At 40.5% G+C, this 25,090-nt stretch overlaps 1 protein-coding gene across 3 annotated transcripts in view; it reads left to right on the top strand.

Moving 5' to 3' along the window:
- ODAD2 (outer dynein arm docking complex subunit 2) overlaps nucleotides 1-25,090 on the top strand; it is a 273,021-nt gene that overhangs the window by 158,591 nt on the left and 89,340 nt on the right. For all 3 annotated transcript variants that reach the window (XM_075587666.1, XM_075587667.1, XM_075587665.1), the window contains 2 exons: nucleotides 2,071-2,313; nucleotides 4,960-5,074. In XM_075587666.1, the coding sequence (XP_075443781.1) occupies nucleotides 2,071-2,313; nucleotides 4,960-5,074 (358 nt within the window). The remainder of the gene's footprint in view (nucleotides 1-2,070; nucleotides 2,314-4,959; nucleotides 5,075-25,090) is intronic.

The raw sequence follows: 25,090 nt of genomic DNA, 5'->3' as shown, positions 1-25,090 counted from the left end.
ACATGCAGGGGGGATTGATGTGAGATACAGGAAGGAGTGATGTGACATGTAGGGGGGATTGATGTGACATGCAGGGGGAGATTGATGTGACATGCAGGGGGGATTGATGTGACATGCAGGGGGGATTGATGTGACATGCAGGGGGGATTGATGTGACATGCAGGGGGATTGATGTGAGATGCAGGGGGAGATTGATGTGACATGCAGGGGGTGATTGATGTGAGATACAGGGAGAGATTGAAGGGAGCTGCAGGGGGGGGATTGATGTGACATGTAGGGGGGATTGATTTGACATGTAGGGGGGGATTGATGTGACGTGTAGGGGGGGATTGATGTGACATGTAGGGGGATTGATGTGACATGTAGGGGGGATTGATGTGACATACAGGGGGGATTGATGTGGCATGCAGGGGGGGATTGATGTGACACGCAGGGGAGATTGATGTGACATGCAGTGGGTGATTGATGTGAGATGCAAGGGAGGATTGATGTGACATGCAGGAGGGGGATTGATGTGAGATGCAGTGGGGGATTGATGTGAGATGCAGGGGGGGATTGATGTGACATGTAGGGGGGATTGATGTGACATGTAGGGGGGGGATTGATGTGACATGCAAGGGAGGATTGATGTGACATGCAGGAGGGGGATTGATGTGACATGCAGGGGGGGATTGATGTGACATGCAGGGGGGGATTGATGTGACATGCAGGGGGATTGATGTGAGATGCCGGGGGAGATTGATGTGACATGCAGGGGGGGGATTGATGTGAGATGCAGGGGGAGATTGATGTGAGATGCAGGGGGGGATTGATGTGACATGTAGGGGGGATTTATGTGACATGTAGGGGGGTATTGATGTGACATGTAGGGGGATTGATGTGGCATGCAGGGGGGGATTGATGTGACATGCAGGGGGGATTGATGTGACATGCAGGGGGGATTGATGTGACATGCAGGGGGGATTGACGTGAGATGCAGGGGGGGATTGACGTGACATGCAAGGGAGGATTGATGTGACATGCAGGAGGGGGATTGATGTGAGATGCAGGGAGGATTTATGTGACATGCAGGAGGGGGATTGATGCAAAGGTGATGTGAGATGCAGGGGGATGGGTATATGAGGAGGGGGATTCTGGGGGGATATGATGATGATGAGGATTTTACCCGTGCGGACCAATTTGTTTTTAACTAGTTTGTACGTTTTAATAACAGTGCTTATAGTTCATGTACATGTACATTTCTTATATGATTATGATAATGACAACACAGGTAATTATTTTATAATAATAGCATGTTCTTGTATAAAACTAGCGCTGCTATGTAGCGCTTTACAGAGACATTTTGCAGACACAGGTCCCTGCCCCATAGAGCTTACAATCTATTTTTTGGTGCCTGAGGCACAGGGAGATAAAGTGACTTGCCCAAGGTCATTAAGAGCCGACACCGGGAATTGAACCAGGTTCAAACTTCAAACTCATTGCCAGAGTCGGTGTCTTTACTCACTGAGCCGCTCCTTCAGAAGAATCTGACTGAATTTCTAGTGTAGATGACCTGACTTGATAGTTATATTTATTTGTGGTAGCTCCAAATGGAACTGTAAGAAGTCCCAGGTTTGGTAAAAAAAAATTTAAAAAAACTTTGCAATTCTCACCATACATTCATAATGGATCTCTTTATTTATGACATCACAGGTTGTAGAGGTTATACCTTAAAGAAGAAAGCAGATGTGCTTGCAAAGGTTCATTCACTTGTCTCTTTGCTCATACAGTAATAATCATTTACATATTTAAATCACCTAAAAAGCAAAAAAGTTGTTGCATTGATGTTCACAATAATAATACCAACCTTAATACAGTGTAAAGGGAGAGGTCGATCCTCAAACACAATTTATTGATTCTAAGTTAATAGTGTGGCAAAATGATTTTGTCTATATATACCGGATTACCAACTGATGGAGAACAAGGCCCATCAAATATTTCACTTTTGCATATTCTTATCATGCAGACCTGTAACATGTTAATTCTTACTCAATTACCATGTTGGTTCTCTATTTTTTCTTCACATTTTAGGTTTCAGGAATACAAGCTCATCGAAACTCTGGTTACTTTGTTGTCGGACCAGCCTGAGGAAGTCCTTGTCAATGTTGTCGGAGCTTTAGGAGAATGTGGCCAAGAGCCAGCCAATCGGGCCATAATCCGCAAATGTGGGGGCATTAATCCTCTTGTCAATTTACTAACCGGAACTAACCAGGCACTTCTTGTGAACGTTACAAAAGCTGTAGGAGCCTGTGCATCTGAACGAGAGAACATGGCGTAAGTTACAGATTCATTGTAAGGTAGCGATTGTAGTGTGTGCGCGCGATGGAGCACAAGGAGTTGCGTGTGCCTGTCGCCTGAGCGATCCGTGAACTTTGATGGTAAGGCATGGCCATGACGTCAACAGGCTGGTTTGCCCTCATTGGCTGAACTGCTCACGTGACATGGCTGTTGCATGAAAAACTAAATAATTTGTCTCTTCAAAATTCTGCAGCGCTGTCGCTCTTCCTCGCTCACGCAGTCGCTGGCCTGATAGAGGTCGCGCGCACTATAAACACAGCCTAATGCATTTACTTAATTGATAATGTACCCAATAGCATAAAAGAGTAATGACAGTTTTGATATAACAGGGCCCCCAGGACATTTTGCAGCTGAGATGCCAATGAAGAAAGCATATGAAAGAATATTGGGGGGATAAGTATCAAGTGTCAAGCATTGGCATTATGAAACTAAGGGGTAGATTCACAAACCTTCCTTAGGGTCTTAACGAGATGTTAACTTCAGTTACAAGCTCACTAACGATGTGTTAAGTGCTGTTTTCACCTGTAACAAGTCCTTGCATTAATATAATGGATGTTAGTGGACCACCTCAATGCATATTTAAAACCGTCCATTACAGTTAACGACAGCCTTAACCCTGTGTTATTTTAAGTCATGGTTATACAGAATGTTTTTGGGCTCTGTCCAGAGTTCTGAATGGGCCACTTTGGCTTCCTTATATTGATGTAGCCAAAATATTTAGCCAAGACCCGTGTATTTACCTTTGTACAGTGACCATGAAGGTATGCATAATACCACTATGGCTACCAAGGGGTTAATTCATTGTTTATCATTGGGAAGTCAGATGCAAATCTTCCTTAGAATATCACTAACGTGAGCCAGAGTTACTGTCCACTATCCAGACGCTAGCTGGCCAACGCTGCGTAGCCATATGCAAATGAGGGCCCTAACGGACATGGTTTTTGCATATATTTAGCATTGTGGATCTCCGTTATTAAAGTTGGGGAAGGCGAAGCTAACGTCCGATAACAATTTAGGTAGCGTGACGTTAGTTTCCCTGATTTAGCGGAGCTTTGTGGATCTTCATTCTAAGTTAAATTTTCTGTTGCACCCATGTACATCAATATATGAAGGTGCTATGCACTATACCTTGCATGCAAACTTGTGCAATATTGGGGAGGGGGGGGTGGAATTAGTTAATGGATACTGGCAGAATACTTACTTTTTCCATTAGGTCCCATTTTGAATAGGTTTGAACACACTAGAATACATTTTCAGTCCTAATATACCTTTTCAGGGAACAAATTACAGCTAGTAAATTAACATTTGCTTGTGTGAGTTTGTCTTAGTTAAAATACTTTTTTTTGTTTGCTTGCCTACTATAAATCGTGATTGGTGCCTGCAAAATCTGTTTGCATCTTTAGTCAATCTACTTATTCACATGCTTAATGTCAATCTTCACTTGACCCCAAAACATACCGTAACGTAAATTGCCTTTCTGCAATGTACAGTTACCTTATATTATGATATGCATTCAATGATTAATAGCCAATGTTGTTGTTGGTATTATACATATGTCTGTGTATTATTTTCTTACAGAGGCAACTCCATTCTAAAATGGTATATTTTTACTGTGATTAAAGCTTTACATTATCAGTATAAAGATAACATCTTGTATAATTGCATGGAAGTACACGTATATGAAACTAACTTATCTTTTTTTTTCATATGCTTTGAATTTAGCATATCTTTATATACAAAGCTATGTTTGTAAAGGATATTAAGTTCAGGTTGGTCTTTTACTCAGTTTAAAATACTCCGTGTACCCTAATGTGATGTTATGATCCCCTAGTCTGATTGACCTATAAACACAAGACAGATGGTGTAGTGATGACTCTGATGATAATTCATTTTTCAGCTAGTCATAAAGATAGTTTGATTACAGTGTGTTTAAGCAATTATAACACAGTATTTAATGTTAGTCATGTTGGTAGGAAGCACATGGAAAACAAGTTATACATTATTCATTCCCAACAAAGGATGCACTGTGGTGCAGCTCTTTAAATTCGTAACCCTTTTGCTGCGGAAGGGGATTGCCACACACTGCTCCTCTCTGCTCTGCAACGCATTGCAGACAATTCTGACACTGAAATGGCTGGTGCCTGAAGAAGAAATGACATTCAAACACGTTATTTGAAAAGCAGACACATCCTGTGCAAACCCAACAACATAGAGTAATCGTTTTCTGAAGTAAATATTTATTCTGGAAAATGCCCGGTTGTTACAGTTTGACTGAGTCAGTATGTTTGAGTGTGCTCGAACTCCATTAAAATATCACAGGTTTTATTAAGGAGTGTTCAGAGAAAGGGCAGGCTGATTTATATTCTGTAACTCATCTAAGCCACTGCGCACACAAATAGATATTTCACATGTAATACAAGAAAAGAAGAAAGGGGAAAAGACTACAACTTTGACATATGGCAGTGGAATTTCTTAATGAAATCACCTAATGTCAACTCCATAAAATCATACTGATATATATTTTTTTACTTTATTGCTTAAAAGAAATTCTGTACAGTTGGAATCTTAAATTTCTACTGCTGTAATTGATGTTTATTTCTCCAATGTCTGGCCGTGCGACAGGGTAATTGACCGTTTAGATGGAGTTCGTTTGCTGTGGTCTTTGCTTAAAAATTTACATCCAGATGTTCAAGCAAGTGCAGCATGGGCCATCTGTCCCTGCATCGAAAATGCAAAGGTGAGAGTAAAAGCAGCACGTCTTGTTTAATCCTGAATTATTATTGCCCATTATACTGTATAAACTGTTGGTTTTATGTCCTTTGGTGCTGGCGGTGGCAGACAGACTTATAGTAGAAAATAAAGAGATGTTTGAAATACAGACAAACACACCGCAGCTCCCCTCTTTACACACAAACACAATGCAGCCCCCCTCTTTACACACAAACAAACTCTGCAGCTGCCCCCCCCCATACACACAAGAACACACTAAAGGCCCCTCTCTGTACACATAAACACACAACGCAGCCATCCTCTGTATACACTAACATACAATGCAGCCTCAAAACAGGATGCTTTATGGCAATGTGGTGACGTCACGTAGCGTGCCATTGTCATGACAACGCATCACCATTTGATGTCGCAGATGTCGCAGAGCCATGTTGATGGGATTTGCAGGGAAGATGCCAATGCTGCTGATGCCGCCGCCCAGTAGATTTTTTGGGTAAACCCGTAGCCCGGAGATACGTGGCTGAAACCCGTAGTTTCCGGGTCAAACCCAGAGTGGTGGCATCCCTGGACTCAAAGCGCTTCATAATTACAGTACAGTGCACGCTACGCAGCACATAGGAATTTTATAGACATTGTCTCTGCCCAGATGAGCTTTTAATCTATGTTTTTGGTGCCTGTATAATATTAAAATGCAAAAAAAAGGGTTGTCTGAAATAGTCAAGTGGAGTCTAAACTATATTGGTATACTGTACAGTGTTTATACATCTTAAATTAAGCTTTTTCATGAATTTAATAGTGATTCTTAACTTTTTGTTTACTTTTTTGCACTCTGCTCGTGTTTTGTTGTATTATCTTTCCAGAATGAAACACTGCAGCAGCTTACTCTCACAGAAGCTCTTACAATTAAATATTAATATTGTATTAGTGATATATGATAAGGATGTGTGTGTGTGTGTGTGTGTCACGCTGCGCTCACCACAAACAGGACTAAGACCACGGGGCTGAGGTGGGGATGTATAGGCACCGACTTGCAACCGCGCATTCTGGTCCGGAGTGCGTAGTCCAAGTCGTGCAGCCTGGTCAGGGTTGGAGAGGTCAGGATATTCAAGATACTTGCCGTGGGTCAGGGTTGGAGAGATGAGAGTGGTAGTTGTCCGTAAGCCGTGGTCCAGGAGCAGAGAGGGTAGAATAGTCGAGGTACGTAGCCAGGGTCAAAGGGTTGGAAATAGTACTGTAGGAATCCGCAGTGATGCCAAAGTTCAGGGCTGGAGACAGGACTGGTCCAAGCAAGCTAGGGTCAAGGCAACAGAACAGGAACAAACGAACAGCAGTGAGCACAACGCATAAACAGAAGTTTATGCTCAGCAATGAGGAAGAGGGAGAGCCCAGTATAAGAAGGGCAAGGAGCCAATTAAGGACAGGGGTGTAAGGGAATTCCTCCAAGGCCGGAGCACAGAGAGAAAAGTAGGGAATCTGCATCAGGTGTGTGCATTCCGGCGATCAGCTGATTGCTGGTTCAGTGACGTGCACATGGGAGGTGCGCGGCAAGGCCTGATGATGGCTCGGGTGTATTGCGTCCCCGCCGGGGCCGCACCTCCGCGCCGCTGCCACTACATGTGCGCGCAGCTCCAGCCGTGTGCGGTCCAACATCCCTGCCGTGTGATGCGCCCGAGGGGCGGGGCTTAGCGGCGGACCTTACAGTGTGTGTGTGTGTGTGAGAGAAATATATATATGTGTATAACATAGAAAAAGAACAAAAAGCACTCCGTAATAGTCACTGGTGTGGGTGCAGATCCTATAATGAAGAATAAGCAATACGATACCGTTTGGAAACGAAATCAGCAGGCAGCACTCCAGAATTGAACAAACAAGTGTATTGAAAAAATAAACACAAAACCAACGTTTCGGTCCACGAATGGGACTTTTGTCAAGGTGGTGCAGTTACAGGACAGAAGTGAACACATATATATAGCCCTAGAATACTCACAAATAACAGGTGCTGCAAATCAAGTTGATTGCACAGCGTGATGTCAGATGCAGTGCTGACCTTGGGTAACCTCAATGTGAGCACTCAGTACAAGGTGTACTTAGTAGATCAATAGGAAATATAGTGGAAGCAAAAGCAGGGGAATTAAAGTTCACACAGTGGCTCCCAAGCCAAAAGTGGTTTGTAGGCTCCACATGTATGTGTGTGGCAGAAGCCATAGAGCTGAACTGTGGTCCCTATTCACATTGCTGCAGTGTCTCTTATGTGGCAAACAGAAAAAAAGCCCCAACCACAAATTGCATATGAGGCCAAGGTCAGATAATGCACTGTCATACAAAAATCAATATTCCAAAGTGCTAAGTGCAAAAATATAAATATAAATGTTAAAATGACGATGTGGAAGGCTGTTGGTCACTAGTGGACCTAGTATAAAATCCGTGGCTGTTTCCGTGGACCCGGCACGTGGCCAATATTAACTGCCCTGGCATAAAGCTGTGTCAGAAGCATCACAAGACCATTGCAATGGATACATAATATGTAGCCTGGGCATGGCATCTAATGACATTACTGATAAATGGCGCATTAACCACCTAAAAGGCAACGTGTGCGCGCAGCTCAAGCCGTGTGCGGTCCAGTATCCCTGCCGTGTGATGTGCCCAAGGGGGAGGGGCTTAGCGGTGGACCTTACAGTGTCACCACCTTGTTTGTTCAATTCTGGAGTGCTGCCTGCTGATTTCGTTTCCAAACGGTATCGTATTGCTTTTATATATATATATATATATATATATATATATATATATATATATATATATATATATATATATATATATATATATATATATATATATATATATATATATATTGTGACATAGTCCAAAGATGTTAGGCAGCTTTCTGCCCCGTTTTAGGTCAGAAAGTGCAGGAATAGTTAAAAATGATCCATTCCACAGCTTCACATTTACTCAGGCTGGTGGATGGAAAATTCAGACCACAGTTTACAATGTTTCTAGTTCTCCCTCACCTGCTCTCCTAATCACTAGCACAGGTATTTAGAGCAGAGAGGGTTGCTTTTCACTCTCTCTTCTTGGGGGCTGGGGGTGTCGCTGCTCCCCTGCATCCAGTTCGGGGAGGACGCCCCCTTCAAGTATTACAGTACCAGAGGATTTGCCTGGACACTTGGGACCGAGTTCCCACCACGAACAGATAAGACAAACAAATGTTTATTTCTGTATCTAAAAGACTGTATGCTGTATCTAATGACCCTAAATGAGAGGGCATTGTTTTAAGCTGGGGAACCAGGTTAGTTGGCCCAGCAGCAGTAAGAGAGGCTGATTCTGCTGTGTAGTTAGATCCCTGAATGGGATAGGATTTTGTTTATATGATTTGTTTTTTTGTTTCTTGAAGTAACAGTGTGGGAAATACTATAACACTGATATGAGTAAACCGCTGAAGGTTAATAGCTGAGTGCCTCCTGCCTACACATGTTAAAGCTGCAGTCCCTTACTGGGATGAAAATAAAGCAGACGGAAGCCTGATTTAAGCAACGTAATACTTTGTATGATCCTGTTTTTTGTATAATTAACCCTAGAAGACTGTGTTGGGAAGATCCCAGATAGACGTCAGCACTACAAAAGAGGGGCGTTTGTCACATATATATATATATATCCTAAACCGAGACCTCAGTTTCATGAGTCACTACTTTAACAAGAGAACTCTCTTCCCATGAGTACTAAAGGCCATGTCTGTACATACAGCGCTATATGAATGCACATACAGCTGTCTCTTACACATACAAATACACAATGTAGTTCCATCCCTATATACCAATAGGGACCACATAGTATACACACACACACTTATAGTATTGATAAATACTCTTACATTTCTACACCTACCCACACCATTGGTATACACTCTCACTCCACACACACCTTTTGTGTAGCTTTATAAATTGTTTTTAATGATTTTTGGCTGGTGAGTTTCCCCGTTTTTTTCTATTTTGGAGCAGCTGTTTCTTTGATCTTTTTTTTCAGTTCTATTTCGAAAGTTCACACAAATAAAAGCATTTTGTCAGCCACAGAACGGTATCGTCTATTCATTTTTTATTTGATATATAATGCAGCAGCCGTTATTCGAACATTTCACGGAACCGTTTTTGTGTGCTCTGCTGTATTCCACGTGGCAGACACACCTGTGTTTACCGCTGTTGATTTGTTTGAATTTCATGGATTCTGATTTCTTTAGGTGCAATTCTTCGTGTAACCGTGACAGAAATTAATGGATTGTAATGTGTACAGTACCGTGCTACTGTGCTACTGTGTCAATTTGCATGTGTTTAAAAACCAGAACACGAAAATGCCATTTTCTGCACTTGACAAAAATGAGTCAACATGCGTCTTAAGGCGGTAAGGTTAGAGGAAATCATGCGCCATGACATGGGTATTCCGAGGTATACAACGTGCGAAATGTTCGAATAACGGCCACTGCATCTGTGTATATATATATATATATATATATATATTTTTTTTTTATATAATATATAATGTGGCAGGACGGCCTCACAGTGGGGTCAGTAAGAGTCCAAACGGTATGTTTTAAGACTTTAAAACTTTCAGTGGTTTATTTTCCACTACAAAACAAATACACTGTCCCTTTAAGGCAAACCAAATAATAAAATCAAAACCTATTCCCCTTGGTACTAGACCGCAGCTAAGCCAGTTACCAGTCCCCAAGAACATGCAACACAATATCAGGGAACAATATTAAAGTCCTTATCTGTGGTTGGGGAACTCTGTCCCAACCGAGTCCAGTCAATCCCTCTGGATATGTCAGAGTTCCTCTTCCTCATCAGGTCTGGAATGCCGGTTCCATGGAACAGGGCCGTGGCCTGCGGTTTGTTCATGCCCATGGGGATTCTGTTTCCTGGGTGTGATTCCCAGATGGTCCCAAGGCCCTGATGCCTGCAGGCCTGAGGACCAGACCAACCAGTATCTTCCTGGTTGAGGAAAGTCTCTCTCTGTGGCAGCTTCCTGCCACCTGCCTGTTAAACCCCCTGTTCATTCAGGAGTTCTGTCTTAAATTGTTGCACCTGCAGCCAGCCTCTCCAGAGCAGGTTAGCTGCTATCATGCTGGAAAGCACATACTGCGCCACACTCCAGCATACAGTGTCTATTACTCTGTCACTGTGTGTGTGTGTGTGTGTGTGTGTGTGTGTGTGTGTGTGTGTGTGTGTGTGTGTGTGTGTGTGTGTGTGTGTGTGTGTGTGTGTGTGTGTGTGTGTGTGAGAAACCGGGACTGTTCTGGCTAAACTGGGACACCTGGTCACTTTAATCACATGACACGCGTAATCAACATTTACACAATTTCATTTTGGAAGGGATAAAATGTATTTTGGAACACAATTACTTTGCCTTTGATGGGGGAATTTTACATACAACATTGCGGGACAGTGATGGAGACTACGTTTGCCCCATCATATGCTAATCTTTTTATGTTTTTTTTGGAGAAGCACTATATTTGGGAGAACATGATGATGTTCAAACAATTTATTGATGACATTTTGTTTATTTGGGAAGGGTGTATGAATGTCCTATTAGATTTTACAGGATCCTTAAACAAGAACAACCTTGGTCTCAAGTTCACCTGTAATATTAGTACAGAAATTCTGGAATTCCTTGATCTTGAACTGTTTCATATGGATGGTAAAATACACACACGTAATTTTAGAAAGAAAGTGGATATGAATGCCTATTTGGATGCCAAGAGGGGTCACTATCCAAAGTGGGTTCAAAATATTCCATATGGACAGTATAAAAGACTACGATGGAATTGTCCGAGGCAGGAGGACTTTGAGACCCAATCTGAAGTATTTAAACAGAGATTTCTTGAACGAAATAATTGTGAAAATTTAGTTCAAGAATCTCTGTTTCGAGCTGGACAAAACGATAAAGAGCTCCTACAGATAAATACAATTCTGAAGGATGGGAAGGAGGACTCTTTTGGAAACACTGCATATATTTTCTAGATATAATGGTGAAACAAGAAGTATTAAGAAAGTTTTCAAGAAACATTGGGACATTTAAAAAAATTATGTTGGAAAGGATTTTACCTCTCAAACCGCAAGTTATTTTCAGGAAAAGTAGGAACCTCAAAAATCTTTTTGGCTCCCACACAGCTAAAACAGGATAAACCTGGGTGGTTTCCAACAAAAATGGTTGGGTGTTTTGGCTGGGTGGGAGCAAGGTGCAATATGTGCAGTTTTATTGACAAAACAGATGTTAAGAAATATAGTTCAAACATTACTGGAGAAGTATTCCAGATTAAACAATTCTTTAACTGCAACACTACACATTTTTGTGTGTTTGTCACAAACAATATATTGACATGGCAAAAAGGCCTTTTAAAGTTAGATTTGCCAAACACAAAAGAAATATTGAAAAGGGCATGGGTTATCCAGACACTTCGCAGAGAAACATAAGAATAGCAGCAAGGGTCTGAAGATTAGAGGTATAGAGGTAGTTAACCTAGCAAATGTGAGGGTGATAGAGTCCAAAGTTACGGGAAACATTTTGGATTCACAAAATGAAGACTTTGGTCCCTAAAGGTCTTAACTTTGATATTGACCATGGGGCATTTCTATTGTTTCAAACTATTTTTTTACCAATTCCTAAACTCTTTTAGAGGAAGTGCCCTTATACAAATAGGGCACCCATTTTATCTATTCACTATGTTTTTATTTGATTCTATACTTAGTCTTCCATCCCAGCATTTCCCTCCTCATCCACATTCACTTTTAATAATATTTCAATAAAATTTCCAATTATTTATATTAACATTCCAATTATTTTTAGCATGAGATGCACGCATGACTGATTTTAACTTAGTTACGTTATGGATTTGAGGATACATTAGTATATTTTATCATGCTATATTTTAAATTAGTTTTAATTAATTTTTGTTCTAAGAGTTATATGTTTGAGTTTTTTTCTTGTAACCCAAGTGATTTAGAACGGCGCTAAACAACACAATGTGCAAAATTCATAATGAATACGGTGATGTGAATAATAAAATAAATTGTAAGGTGGATTAGAAAAATTCTCGACCTTCAGAGGGAAATGTACACAATCCCTATGGTTACAGTATAGATCCAGGGTTTGAAGGGAGCGAAATTTCAGGAACACCCCAAAACAGAAAAGAGAAAATGATGGTGTATCTCCTGGTTTGGAAGAATAGTGTCCGCTAAAATGAACATCCTCCCCCGCTTACTCTATTATTTTCAAACTCTCCCAGTCCCAGTCCCGCTAGTAGAACTACGGAACATACAGGTTCATATCCTCCGTTTTATATGGAAGCAGCGTAGACCAAGGGTGCCGAGATCAGTGCTGCTAGCCTCTAAGACGAGAGGGGGTTTGGGAGTCCCAGACGTGGTCAGATTACCAGGCGGCCCAGCTGAGGCAGGCGGTGGTCTGGAATAACCCCCCGACCTCTAACTGCTGGTTGGCGATAGAGACCCACCACACAGCCCCCACCCCCCTCCCGGTCTTACTATGGTCACAGGTACACAAAGAAAGGAGGCCCCAGAGATTTGAGCTTGGGGCGATGAGGTGCACGTGGTCTACTTGGACTAAAACTAAAGGGAGACATGGCCTAGCTTCATCCCCCTCACAACTCACCCCCATCTTCGGGAACCCAGGCTTCCCACCCGGGTGCTCCTGTACCCAATTTGGTCAATTTCTGGACTTAAACATCAGAATGGTTGCGGATCTGCTGGAAAGTGATGAGGTACTGTCCTTCCAAGAGCTTAAAAATAAATTCTCCTCCCCAGGCCTCCCCATCTGCAAATACCTACAGATAAGGCACTTCCTGTGAGCCCTATCCCCAAACCATAAATTCCCAGCGCGGAACAGATTCGAAACCCTCTGCTTAAAAGGGGAATATCAGAGAGGATTAATCTCCGAAATCTACAGAACAATAGAGGCCTTCCACCCCCCACCCTCGCATTCATATATGCAAAAATGGAGCGCCGACTTAAACACCCCATTGACCTGGAAGACTGGGAGGATATCTGGGAATCTGCCTCCAAAACATCAATTTGTTCTATCACCAAAGAAAATATATATAAAATCCTATTCCAGTAGTACCTCACCCCGAGTAGACTGAGCCAGATCTTCCCAGGCACAATAGACTTGTGCTGGAGCGGATGTGGTCAAAGGGGGGACATGCCCCATATTTGGTGGGCATGCCCAGAGATCCAGAGGTTCTGGACCAGGATCCAGAGACTCCTGATTGAAACCCTGGGACTGGAGATCCCCCTGGACCTTCTGACGTACGTTCTTGGAAAACCAATTGAAGACCTCCCTGCCCCAATGGCCAGATTGACCTCGGCGATTCTAACGGCCGCAAGATGCTGTGTCGCGGCGGCCTGGAAACAAATAAAGGCCCCCTCCAGGAGAACGGTAATAAAGAGAATAGACATGGTCATGAACATGGAGAGACTGACACCCATGCTAAAACAGAGAATGCACCACTTCTATAAAACCTGGGAACCCTGGCCAGGCTCAGGTGCTCCGTCACTACTACAAGCCCTGATCCAGATATGACACCCCTTGGACTAAGGGGGCCGAGAATCCCATCCAGCCCAGCCCTCGCTCTCTTCCCCCCCCTCTTCATCCCCATGTCGTTCCCAACTATCCACCCGACCCCCGTCGTTCCCCATCTTTTTTCTACAAAAAAGGAAGAAAAAAAAGTTTATTGAGTGTTTCAATGTAATTCGCAGTCATGTGCCTATGACCCGAAATCATCTACCGAGCTGTTACTGTTATTCTTACCTGTATTTACCTTGCAAGATACCAATAAAGGAAAAAAAAGATTTAAAAAAAAATGATGGTGCAGTAGAATCACAGATGACTGGTATAACAAGACTTGGCTACTTACAAACAGTAAGTGGAGAATCAACATGTAACGGGGAACAGAATATGCAGGAACTCGGGAGGGCTCTTTCTCATGGTATGGCTCAGGAGGAAACACAATGGAGAGACCATAGCGCAGACCAATAAAAATTTATCACAATAAAAGCTGAATGAAATGTACTCACAATGTGTACAAAAGTATTAGGCACATAATAGTAGAGCAATGAGTCTGATATCCTTGCCGTCTCCCTTCGATACTTCAGTAGCTGGATGGCGTCGATGGTGTCTGACATCACATCCGTCGATGGTCTGACAGCTTCCGGTTAGCGCGGGAAGGGGAGTAGGTGCGTAGCAGGGCGGTCTCCTCTCTTCTGGAATGGTGCTCACTGGATGTGGGGGCTCAACGCGTTTCACTGAACTAATGTCAGCTTCATCAGGAGAAATATGATACCCATACTGGGTGCAATGATTATATAGTGTTATCAATAATTGGTTAATTTAATTATTTAATGAATCCACAGGTTCTTCTCATAAAGAGTACATAACTCTGTGTTCAAAAGAAAGATCAAACAATTATAAAAACTTTATTTAATAGAATAAAAAAATTAAAAAAGGCATATAAATATTGTAATATATAGCAACTCAGATATAGGGGCCTATGCAGAGAGCTGCGAGAAGCCCTATCTCGCCAGTTTTTTTGCCAAATATGCCTACAGCAATTCAGTAAATGGCGAAAAACTGGCGAGATGAGGAAAATCCGCCAGTTTTTGTTTCTGGAAAATAAAACTCGCCGCGCGGGTGGCGAGAAGCAATATCTTGCCAGTTTTAAAAACCCGCCGTATTCTAGTAGCCCCGATCAGCATCTCGGCGCTTATCACGGCTATAAAATGGAGAGATTTTCTCCAAATCGCTCCGTCAACAAAAGTTGGCAAGAAACTGGAGCTGAGCGGCGATAGGCGACATAGAAAAAAAGGGAAATGAAGCACAGCCATTCTGATTGGCTGGCTTCATTTACTTTAAATGACGTCATCATTTGTGTTAGCCATATCCAAAATCACATGCTTTTCACGGACCAATCAGGACCGTGAGAACCATTTGATGCAAAATGTGACGTCATAGGCCTATAAAAGCCTATGTCGTCTCATTTTCCAGCTTGATGCCGTGGGGAGAGGACCTCCCCTCAGAAGAAGATGGACCTGCATCACAGAAGAAGAAGCCAGAAGTCCCCGAAGACCCCGCAGACGGTGAAGAAGACCCCGAAAAGAAGACCACAGACGGTATGGATTATAAAGACAAGAAAGAAGACACCACATTGGATTACAAAGGTTTATTATTTTATGGGTTGCTGGTTCCTGTCTTTGGAATTGTTGCAGACATAGCGGTTTTCCCTCAAGTCGGCCATTGGTCATCTAATGGTAAGTAAAGTCAAGAAATGTATTTTATTTAATTAGTAATGTTGTTTTTTGTTTTTTTCTCAGAAGTCGGATTTATTTTTTTAATGTTCTATTCATGCCCATGTATGTATATATATCCCTCTTGAGCTATATACTTACATGTTTATTAAAGGGTTGTATTTCAAATGTTTATTGCATTTTTTCATGTCTTCTACAAGTCTTTTCCCTGTTTGCTTACTATTCTGTGTGTGCAGTGTAATGTAGAATTACTTCTTTCATTTCAGATGATTACCTTAATTGTTTAATGTGGCTTATTTGGTGCATTTAGATTGTTTATGATCGTGTTACTTAGGAATAAATTAGTTTTTGCACTGGTTTTGTGTTTGACTACCAATCTTGAATAGGGATTGTTGTTTAGATTTGCTTGTAATGTATTTCGGATGGCATTAATTGTGTGTTGTTAATTTATTATTGTCGACTTGCTTTGTTTATATAGAATGTTTACTTTCAAGCGTGTATTTGTTTTGGAGCATTGTTTGCAATTGTGTACATGATGTAAATATTATTTGCTTCATGTACACATTGTTCAATTGTAAGTTTTATACCAATTTACTCTTTACTGCTTTGGATAGGTGCTTGCTTTATTCTCTTATGAGATGTGTTTTTATTTTCATTTGGCTTTGTTTTTAATTTGGCAGTGATGTTGTCAATTGCAGATCGGATGTTTTAAATAGCTACATGCATATCCTTTCTCATTTGTTTGTAGGTTGCTTAATCATACTTATATTTTACATACATTTATAAAGATATATGTCAAATTATATATATATATATATATATATATATATATATATATATATATATATATATATATATATATATATGTATGAGAATGATGAAGCAACTCTACAAATGAATGGGTGCAGGGTGGCTTAACCCATTAATTACTTTACCGCTTATTAACCGTTATTGGTATTAAGGGGTTAAGTAACACCACAATATATTTGCTATATGTTGTGGGTGGGTTATGTATAGTTTATTTAAAATTGTTATGTTTCTTGCGGGTGTGTGTATTGTTTTGAATGTGGGTATTGGGGGTAGGGGGTATTGTCCCCAAGGGACGGAGGGTAGGCCTACCGGTGTGTTGGGGGTGATGGTGGTTATGCCTCGCAGGGGTGGGTAGTGGGGTGGGGTGTATTAATGTTAAAGTATGTATGTGTTTTGTAATAATTTTTTTGGGCCACAGACTTGATACTGCAGGCAACACCCAAGGGCCACCGCCAGCCTATAGTACCATTCCTGTGCCTAAAAAATTTACTATGTTTATGTATAAAAGGGGGGTTTAGGTGTTGTTGGGGGCACAGAGCCTGATTGTGTTGTGTATAGCAATGTTTATTGGGGGCCATTGTCCCCAATAAACATGCTACTGTGACTTAACCCCTTCATTGCCTTAACGGATAGCCGCTAAGGTAATGAAGCAGCATTACTGTATTTTTATTATTAGTGTACATGTGCAGAGGGTCTCCGGACATGAACCGTGTTGGTTTTATGTCCGGGGACCCCCTGCTTCCCGAAATACAGGCACCTTTATGAGGTGCCAGTATCTCCTATGAATGGAAATGTCCCGCGTCACGTGATCGGGGTATCTCAATGCATAGGAGATACCGGCACCTCATAACGGGGTCTGTATCTCTGGAAGCAGGGGGTCCCCGGACATAAAACCAACGCGGTTCATCTCCGGAGACCCCCTGCACATCTACAATAGTAATCAAATTGTTATGTACACATTTTTTTTTCCAGCCGAGATTTGTGCAGAGAGAGGCGGATCTCGCTCTCTGCTGACAGATCTCGCCAGCGGAGCCCTTCTCGCCAGGGCTCGCCATCTCTCTGCCGGATTCCTCTCACAGATATGCGCACCTTCCTGCATACTGCGAGGGGAATCCGCCAAAAACATGGAGAGTTTTAAGTCTGGCGAATGGCCATTCTCGCAGCTCTCTGCATAGGCCCCATAGAGAGAAACAGAGAGAGTTGTTATGGGAGAGAGAGGAGAAATGAGAGGGGTATTAATATTATATCATCTTAGGTGGAATACTAATAACTAAAAAATATACAAATATATGTTATAGTGAAATATAAAATAATAAACTGAAACATATACTGAAAAATATGAGAAATTAAAGATATATCTATATAAAGGTGGAAAAGACGAAAAACGTGGAAAAGACAAAAACATCCCTGGAGGTCCCACATTCACTTAATATTAATAGATGGATATATGGACAAGGTGAAATATAAATAAATATAATATGACCAGAGAGTTTTACATGTATTGGAAATTTAATTGAGAAATGGAGCCAATTCAAAATCTACATTAAGTCCATTAGGTATAAGAGTATGAAGTTTATGGATCCAATACATTTCTCGTTGGCCCAAGTCTATATCCCTACTGTGGCCTCTCCAATGTTTAGTGACATTTTTTATAGTAGTGAATGTGAGGCCTCTTGGGTTTGAGTGGTGATAATGAGCAAAGTGTTTTGATACATTATGCGTCATTACACCACGTCTGATATTACTAAGGTGTTCGATAATACGTGTTTTGATAGCTCTTTTTGTCTTTCCCACATATTGTAGCCCACAAGGGCATTCTCACAAGTAATTCACGTATTCGGTATAACAGTTCATATATTGTTTAATTTTAAAAGATTAATTTTTACTGTTTGATTTGAAATTCTTTTTATCTTGTTGTTTATGTTCACAAGCCTTACAGGTGGAACAACCATAAAAACCTTCTAATTTTTGGAACCATCCTTTATCTTTGGTAGTGATTCTTCTGAGGGCACTAGGTGCAATTATATTTTTCAGATTTTTCGCTTTTTTAAAGATTATTTTAAGTTTATCTGGAATTTCATTTTTTAGAATCCATTGAGTAAAATATGCCAGTGCTTACGAACTATTTTGCTAATATTATTGGCTTCTCTATTAAAAGTTGTCAGGAAAGCTAAGGAAAAATTATTATTAGAGTTCTGTATTTTTACATTTGATTTAATTAAATCTTTTATATCTAGAACCACTGCTTTTTGAAATGCTGCATCTAAAACTTCTTCCTTGTATTTTTTCTGAATAAACCTTGATTTTAATGTTTCACATTGTTGTCCAAATATTTCGTCATCAGTGCAATTCCTGCGCATTCTCCTATATTGACCATAGGGGACATTGTCCATCCACTGTGGACGATGGCAACTGGAGCGCAGAATATAGTTATTGCTATCAACGTCTTTAAAGAAAAACCTGGTTTTTATGATCCCATTTTGGATATAAATGTTTAGATCTAGAAAATCTAGTGAACTTTTACTTATTTTTGAGGTGAATTTTAAATTATAAGAGTTAATATTAATATTGTTCAAAAATAGTTCTAGGCCATCTTGATCGCCCTGCCAAATTAGGATGATATCATCAATGTAGCGCTGCCATAGGACCAGGTTCGCCCCCAGACCCTCCCCCTGCCAGATGTAATTCTCTTCCCAAAAACCCATGAAGAGATTGGCATAACTGGGGGCAAACTTGGCTCCCATGGTGGTGCAACATTTCCGAATATGAAAAATATTTTCAAACCAAAAATAGTTTTTGTTTAATATAAAGGAAATACCATCCATAATAAATTGAACTTGTGCATCGTGTTGTTCAGGATCATTATTTAAATTTTTTTTTATGGCTTCACAACCCAAATTGTGTAAAATTGAGGTATATAATGAAGAGACATCTATTGTCGCCAAGATATAATCCTCTTTCCAGACAATAGGAGTGAGAGGATGTCTGTTGTATCTTTTAAATATGATTTTAAAGATTTAACATAGCTTTGTAAAAAGCTATCGATATAGGCTGATAAATTTGCTGTTAGGGAGTTTATTCCCGATATTATAGGTCTACCCGGAGGGTTGGTGATGCTTTTATGGATCTTTGGGAGTATATAGAAGATTGGTAATTGAGGAGTATCATTGAACAGTAATTTGAATTCCTGTTCATTTACAATTCCCATTTCTTTTCCTTTTTCTAATAATGTTAGTAGTTCTTTAGTCAATTGTTTTGTGGGATTCTTTTTTAGAATTTCATAGGTATCTGTATCTCCCAAAAGACTTCTGGCCTCTTTTAAATAGTCTTCAATGTTCATGATCACAACCCCCCCCTCCCTGTCAGGGTTGTGATCATGAACAGGGAAGACTATTTAAAAGAGGCCAGAAGACTTTTGGGAGATACAGATACCTATGAAATTCTAAAAAAGAATCCCACAAAACAATTTACTAAAGAACTACTAACATTATTAGAAAAAGGAGAAGAAATGAGAATTGTAAATGAACAAGAATTCAAATTACTGTTCAATGATACTCCTCAATTACCAATCTTCTATATACTCCCAAAGATCCATAAAAGCCTCACCAACCCCCTGGGTAGACCTATAAAATCGGGAATAAACTCCCTAACAGCAAATTTATCAGCCTATATCGATAGTTTTTTACAAAGCTATGTTAAATCTTTAAAATCATATTTAAAAGATACAACAGACATCTCACTACTAGACACTATTGTCTGGAAAGAGGATTATATCTTGGCGACAATAGATGTCTCTTCATTATATACCTCAATTTTACACAATTTGGGTTGTGAAGCCATAAAAAAAAATTTAAATAATGATCCTAAACAACACGATGCACAAGTTCAATTTATTATGGATGGTATTTCCTTTATATTGAACAAAAACTATTTTTGGTTTGAAAATATTTTTTATATTCAGAAATGTGGCACCACCATGGGACCAGGTTTGCCCCCAGTTATGCCAATCTCTTCATGGGTTTTTGGGAAGAGAATTACATCTGGCAGGGGGAGGGTCTGGGGGCGAACCTGGTCCTATGGCGGCGCTATATTGATGATATTATTCTAATTTGGCAGGGCGATCAAGATGGTCTAGAACTATTTTTGAACGATTTTAATATTAACACTTATAATTTAAAATTGACCTCAAAAATAAGTAAAAGTTCACTAGATTTTCTAGATCTAAATATTTATATCCAAAATGGGATCATAAAACCAGGTCTTTCTTTAAAGGCGTTGATAGCAATAACTATATACTGCACTCCAGTTGCCATCATCCACAGTGGATGGACAATGTCCCCTATGGTCAATATAGGAGAATGCGCAGGAATTGCACTGATGACGAAATATTTGGACATCAATGTGAAACATTAAAATCAAGGTTTATTCAGAAAAAATACAAGGAAGACGTTTTAGATGCAGCATTTCAAAAAGCAGTGGTTCTAGATAAAAAAGATTTAATTAAATCAAATGTAAAAAAACAGAACTCTAATAATAATTTTGACACAGCTTTCCTGACAACTTTTAATAGAGAAGCCAATAATATTAGAAAAATAGTTCGTAAGCACTGGCATATTTGACTCAATGATCCTATTCTAAAAAATGACATTCCAGATAAACTTTAAATAATCTTTAAAAAAGCGAAAAATCTGAAAAATATAATTGCACCTAGTGCCCTCAGAAAAATCACTACCAAAGATAAAGGATGGTTCCAAAAATTAGAAGGTTTTTATGGTTGTTCCACCTGTAAGGCTTGTGAACATAAACAACAAGATAAAAAGAATTTCAAATCAAACAGTAAAAATTAATCTTTTAAAATTAAACAATATATGAACTGTTATACCGAATACGTGATTTACTTGTTAGAATGCCCTTGTGGGCTACAATATGTGGGAAAGACAAAAAGAGCTATCAAAACACGTATTATCGAACACCTTAGTAATATCAGACGTGGTGTAATGATGCATAATGTATCAAAACACTTTGCGCTTTATCATCACTCAAACCCAAGAGGCCTCACATTCACTACTATAGAAAATGTCACTCAACATTGGAGAGGCCACAGTAGGGATATAGACTTGGGCCAACGAGAAATGTATTGGATCCATAAACTTCATACTCTTATACCTAATGGACTTAATGTAGATTTTGAATTGGCTCCATTTCTCAATTAAATTTCCAATACATGTAAAACTCTCTGGTCATATTATATTTATTTATATTTCACCTTGTCCATATATCCATCTATTAATATTAAGTGAATGTGGGACCTCCAGGGATGTTTTTGTCTTTTCCACGTTTTTTTTCTTTTCCACCTTTATATAGATATAGCTTTCATTTCTCATATTTTTCAGTATATGTTTCACTTTATTTTTTTATATTTCACTATAACATATATTTGTATATTTTTTAGTTATTAGTTTTCCACCTAAGATGATATAATATTAATACCCCTTTCATTTCTCATTTCTCTCCCATAACAACTCTCTCCGTTTCTCTCTATATCTGAGTTGCTATATATTACAATATTTATATGCCTTTTTTAATTTTTTTATTCTATTAAATAAAGTTTTTAGAATTGTTTGATCTTTCTTTTGAACACAGAGTTATGTACTCTTTATGAGAATAACCTGTGGATTAATTAAATAATTAAATTAGCCAATTATTGATAACACTAAAGACATACAATACATACAACACTATATAATCATTGCACCCAGTATGGGTATCATATTACTCCTGATGAAGCTGACGTTAGTTCAGTGAAACGCGTTGAGCCCCCACATCCTACGCAGTGAGCACCAATCCAGAAGAGAGGAGACTGCCCTACCGCGCTCCTACTCCCCTTCCCGTGCTAACCGGAAGCTGTCAGACCATCGACGGATGTGACGTCAGACACCATCGATGCCATCCAGCTGCAGAAGTATCGAAGGGAGACAGCTTGGATATCACCTCTCTGGCGTGAGACTCATTGCTCTATTATGTGCCTAATACTTTTGTACACATTGTGAGTACATTTCATTCAGCTTTTATTGTGATACATTTTTTATTGGTCTGCACTATGGTCTCTCTCCATTGTGTTTCCTCCTGAGCCATTACGTGAGAAAGAGCCCTCCTGAGTTTCTGCATATTCTGTTCCCCGTTACATGCTGAGTTTTTCCCTTATCATGCTGTCCATACTTTTCTTGTAGGATACAATTTGTATTTGTTTAGGTGTAACTGTTTTGCGTCTATTTTTGTTTTGATAAGGGTGTGTAATCAGCAGATAATGATTGTCTGGTGTGTCTGCTATTTTAAATGATTCAATATAGGTGTGGGCACATCAGATTTATTCTTCCAAACACCATATTTACCTATGAGTTGTTTCTTTTGGCCAACCGGAGCATCCATAGTCCAGAGCAGTGATTCCCAACCTTTTTTGTTTGGAGGAACCCTTGAAGTATTTTGAAAAATCTCGGGGAACCCCTATATGGCTGACACATATTAGGTTCGACAGAGGTCAGTCACAAAATTTCACACCTCACGAGCCACCTCTATTTCCCACAATCTATCCATGTATTACTCTTCCCCCCTCCCGCCTCGCATGTATTTATCCCTTGCGTCTCACTCTTACTCCCTCTTTTCCTCACTCACTCCCTCCCGCCCCCCTCTCTTCTCTCACTCGACCCTACCTTCCGTCAATTACCCCCCTCTCACTCAATCCACCCTTCAAAATACATACCAAAAAAACCACCCCCGGGGGAGGGGGGCTGTGGTCCGTAGGAGGAACCCCTGAGACTGCTTCAAGGAGGTTGGGAATCACTGGTCCAGAGTGATGTCACCAGGATACTATCCAGAAGATCTGAGGCTGAGGCTCATAGAGAGAAGAGCCAAGGTCGGGATACAGCACTGAGGAGCCAAGCTTTGCTCTACATATGAGCATTTACATAGACACGTTTGTGAGTGTCCATTTTTCAGTTTTTATTGTTTCGGTTTATACTTTATAAAGACAAACTTCATCATAAGAGGTTCTTTTCTGCGCTACTTTTTTTTGCAGCTATGTATTTATGTAAGGAAAAAGGGGGTTCCAAATGCGCACAATCTCATCAGAGTATATAGAAAAAGGGGGAAAAAACAAACAATAGTGTAATATTGTATAATCAGTTTGATCAAAGGAGGTAATGCACTCACATTTTATGCAGTCAAACGGGCATTTCGGTTACTGAGTTTAACCACACTGATGTTACAGGTTCTCTGTGGACAGGATACCTCCGGCAGTGCAGATTGTCTCCAACGATAGGTTCCGCAGTGTAATACAGGGTCACCGTTGACAGGATACTCAGGCTGAGAGAGGAGAGGCGGATCAGCTGAGCAGTGGGCAGAGATTTTTCCCTGACGGCGGTGACACACCAGGGTTACCTTCCCATGCAGGTTGAGAAACCGTCAGGGAAAAATCTCTGCCCACTGCTCAGCTGATCCGCCTCTCCTCTCTCAGCTTTATGGGTTATGTTACCTATGTGATCCCACTGAGGTCTAGTGTCAGAGGTGCACCATCTTCTTTGGCGCCTTGCCGGGCTTTGTACTACTGTCTTTCTGTCTACTGTTCATATCGCTATCTTGGGTACTGAATGCCATCTCAGCCTTCAGGGTGAGAGTCAGCTATGGACACTCTGATTGGGATAATCCAACTATGCCTCAGAGCTGCGACTTGTGGAACCCTTATTAGGCATATGCATACTATCTGAATCAGGAGAGTAGTGTGGAGCCATTCCTGATGACGCTATCTATGTAGGGCACTGTTCTTACAAAACTATAAACTATAAAACAATTAAAGGGTTCCTTACTCTATATCCTAGACTCATCTATATTATAACCTATATACACTATTTACATTGAGGTCCCTCCTCTTCATCTCCTACTATACAGTATATATCCTGCAATTACATCACTATTACTAGGCAGAAGTGGATGGGGCTATAATTGCTTTTAAAACCAGAGAGTTTTAGGTGCTTGTAGGTGTCCTGTATGGGGCTATAATTGCGCCTAGTCACCCATTACCATCACTCACATACTGTATATACAAGCACCAGATTCGAACAGAGGGCGTCAAGTGAAAGGGTGGTAGATTCATGGAATACTCTCTAAAATGACGTGGTAGGATCTAATACAGTAAGGGAATTCAAACATGCTTGGAGTAGACATAAGGCTATCCTAAAGAGGGAAGAGAGCCAAGGATTAAACAGCATTTGAGGTTTTACAGCAGATAGCAAAATGGCCAGACAAGGTGGGCCAAGTGGTTTGTATCTGCCATCAAATTCTGCTTTTCTATGTTAAGTGCTACAAAGTGCTTCATCGGCTCAGGAAGGTTGGAAATACTCTCTGAAATGTTCCATGTTTCGTTTCTCATGTATAGTTGATTCTAGAAGGCAAATGAACAGCTCAGGACCAGAAAATAGTGTAAAACATATTAAATTACTTATTAAACTATTAAATAACTGGGTTGTGTGGATATAAGGCAATGAAGGGGTTAAACCTCAATTGTCTGTTTCTTGGGGCAGAGGGGGTGGATGAAGGGGGTATTAGTCCCAGGGTGGGTGCTTAGGCCTGCCTGGAAGGTTGGGGGAGGAGTTAACCCTTCACTACCATAGTGGTGGGAACCGCTATGGTAATGAAGGGGTTAACCAGTCCCGCTACCCCCCAGAAGGCCTATCCATCCTTGGGGCTACTACCCCTTCACCCAATTTCTCTATCCCTAAGAAACAAAAATAAACACAACAACCCTACTACCCACCTCCTCTACCCCCAAGAACCCCCAAACAAATACAGTAATGGGCAAAATTACTATTATCCACATATGGATAATACTGCATTTGCCCATTATAAAATCAAAC

The sequence above is a fragment of the Ascaphus truei genome, chromosome 2 (genome assembly GCF_040206685.1).
Source record: "Ascaphus truei isolate aAscTru1 chromosome 2, aAscTru1.hap1, whole genome shotgun sequence".
NCBI classification, from domain to species: domain Eukaryota; kingdom Metazoa; phylum Chordata; class Amphibia; order Anura; family Ascaphidae; genus Ascaphus; species Ascaphus truei.
This window is presented reverse-complemented; position numbering and strand designations above follow the sequence as displayed.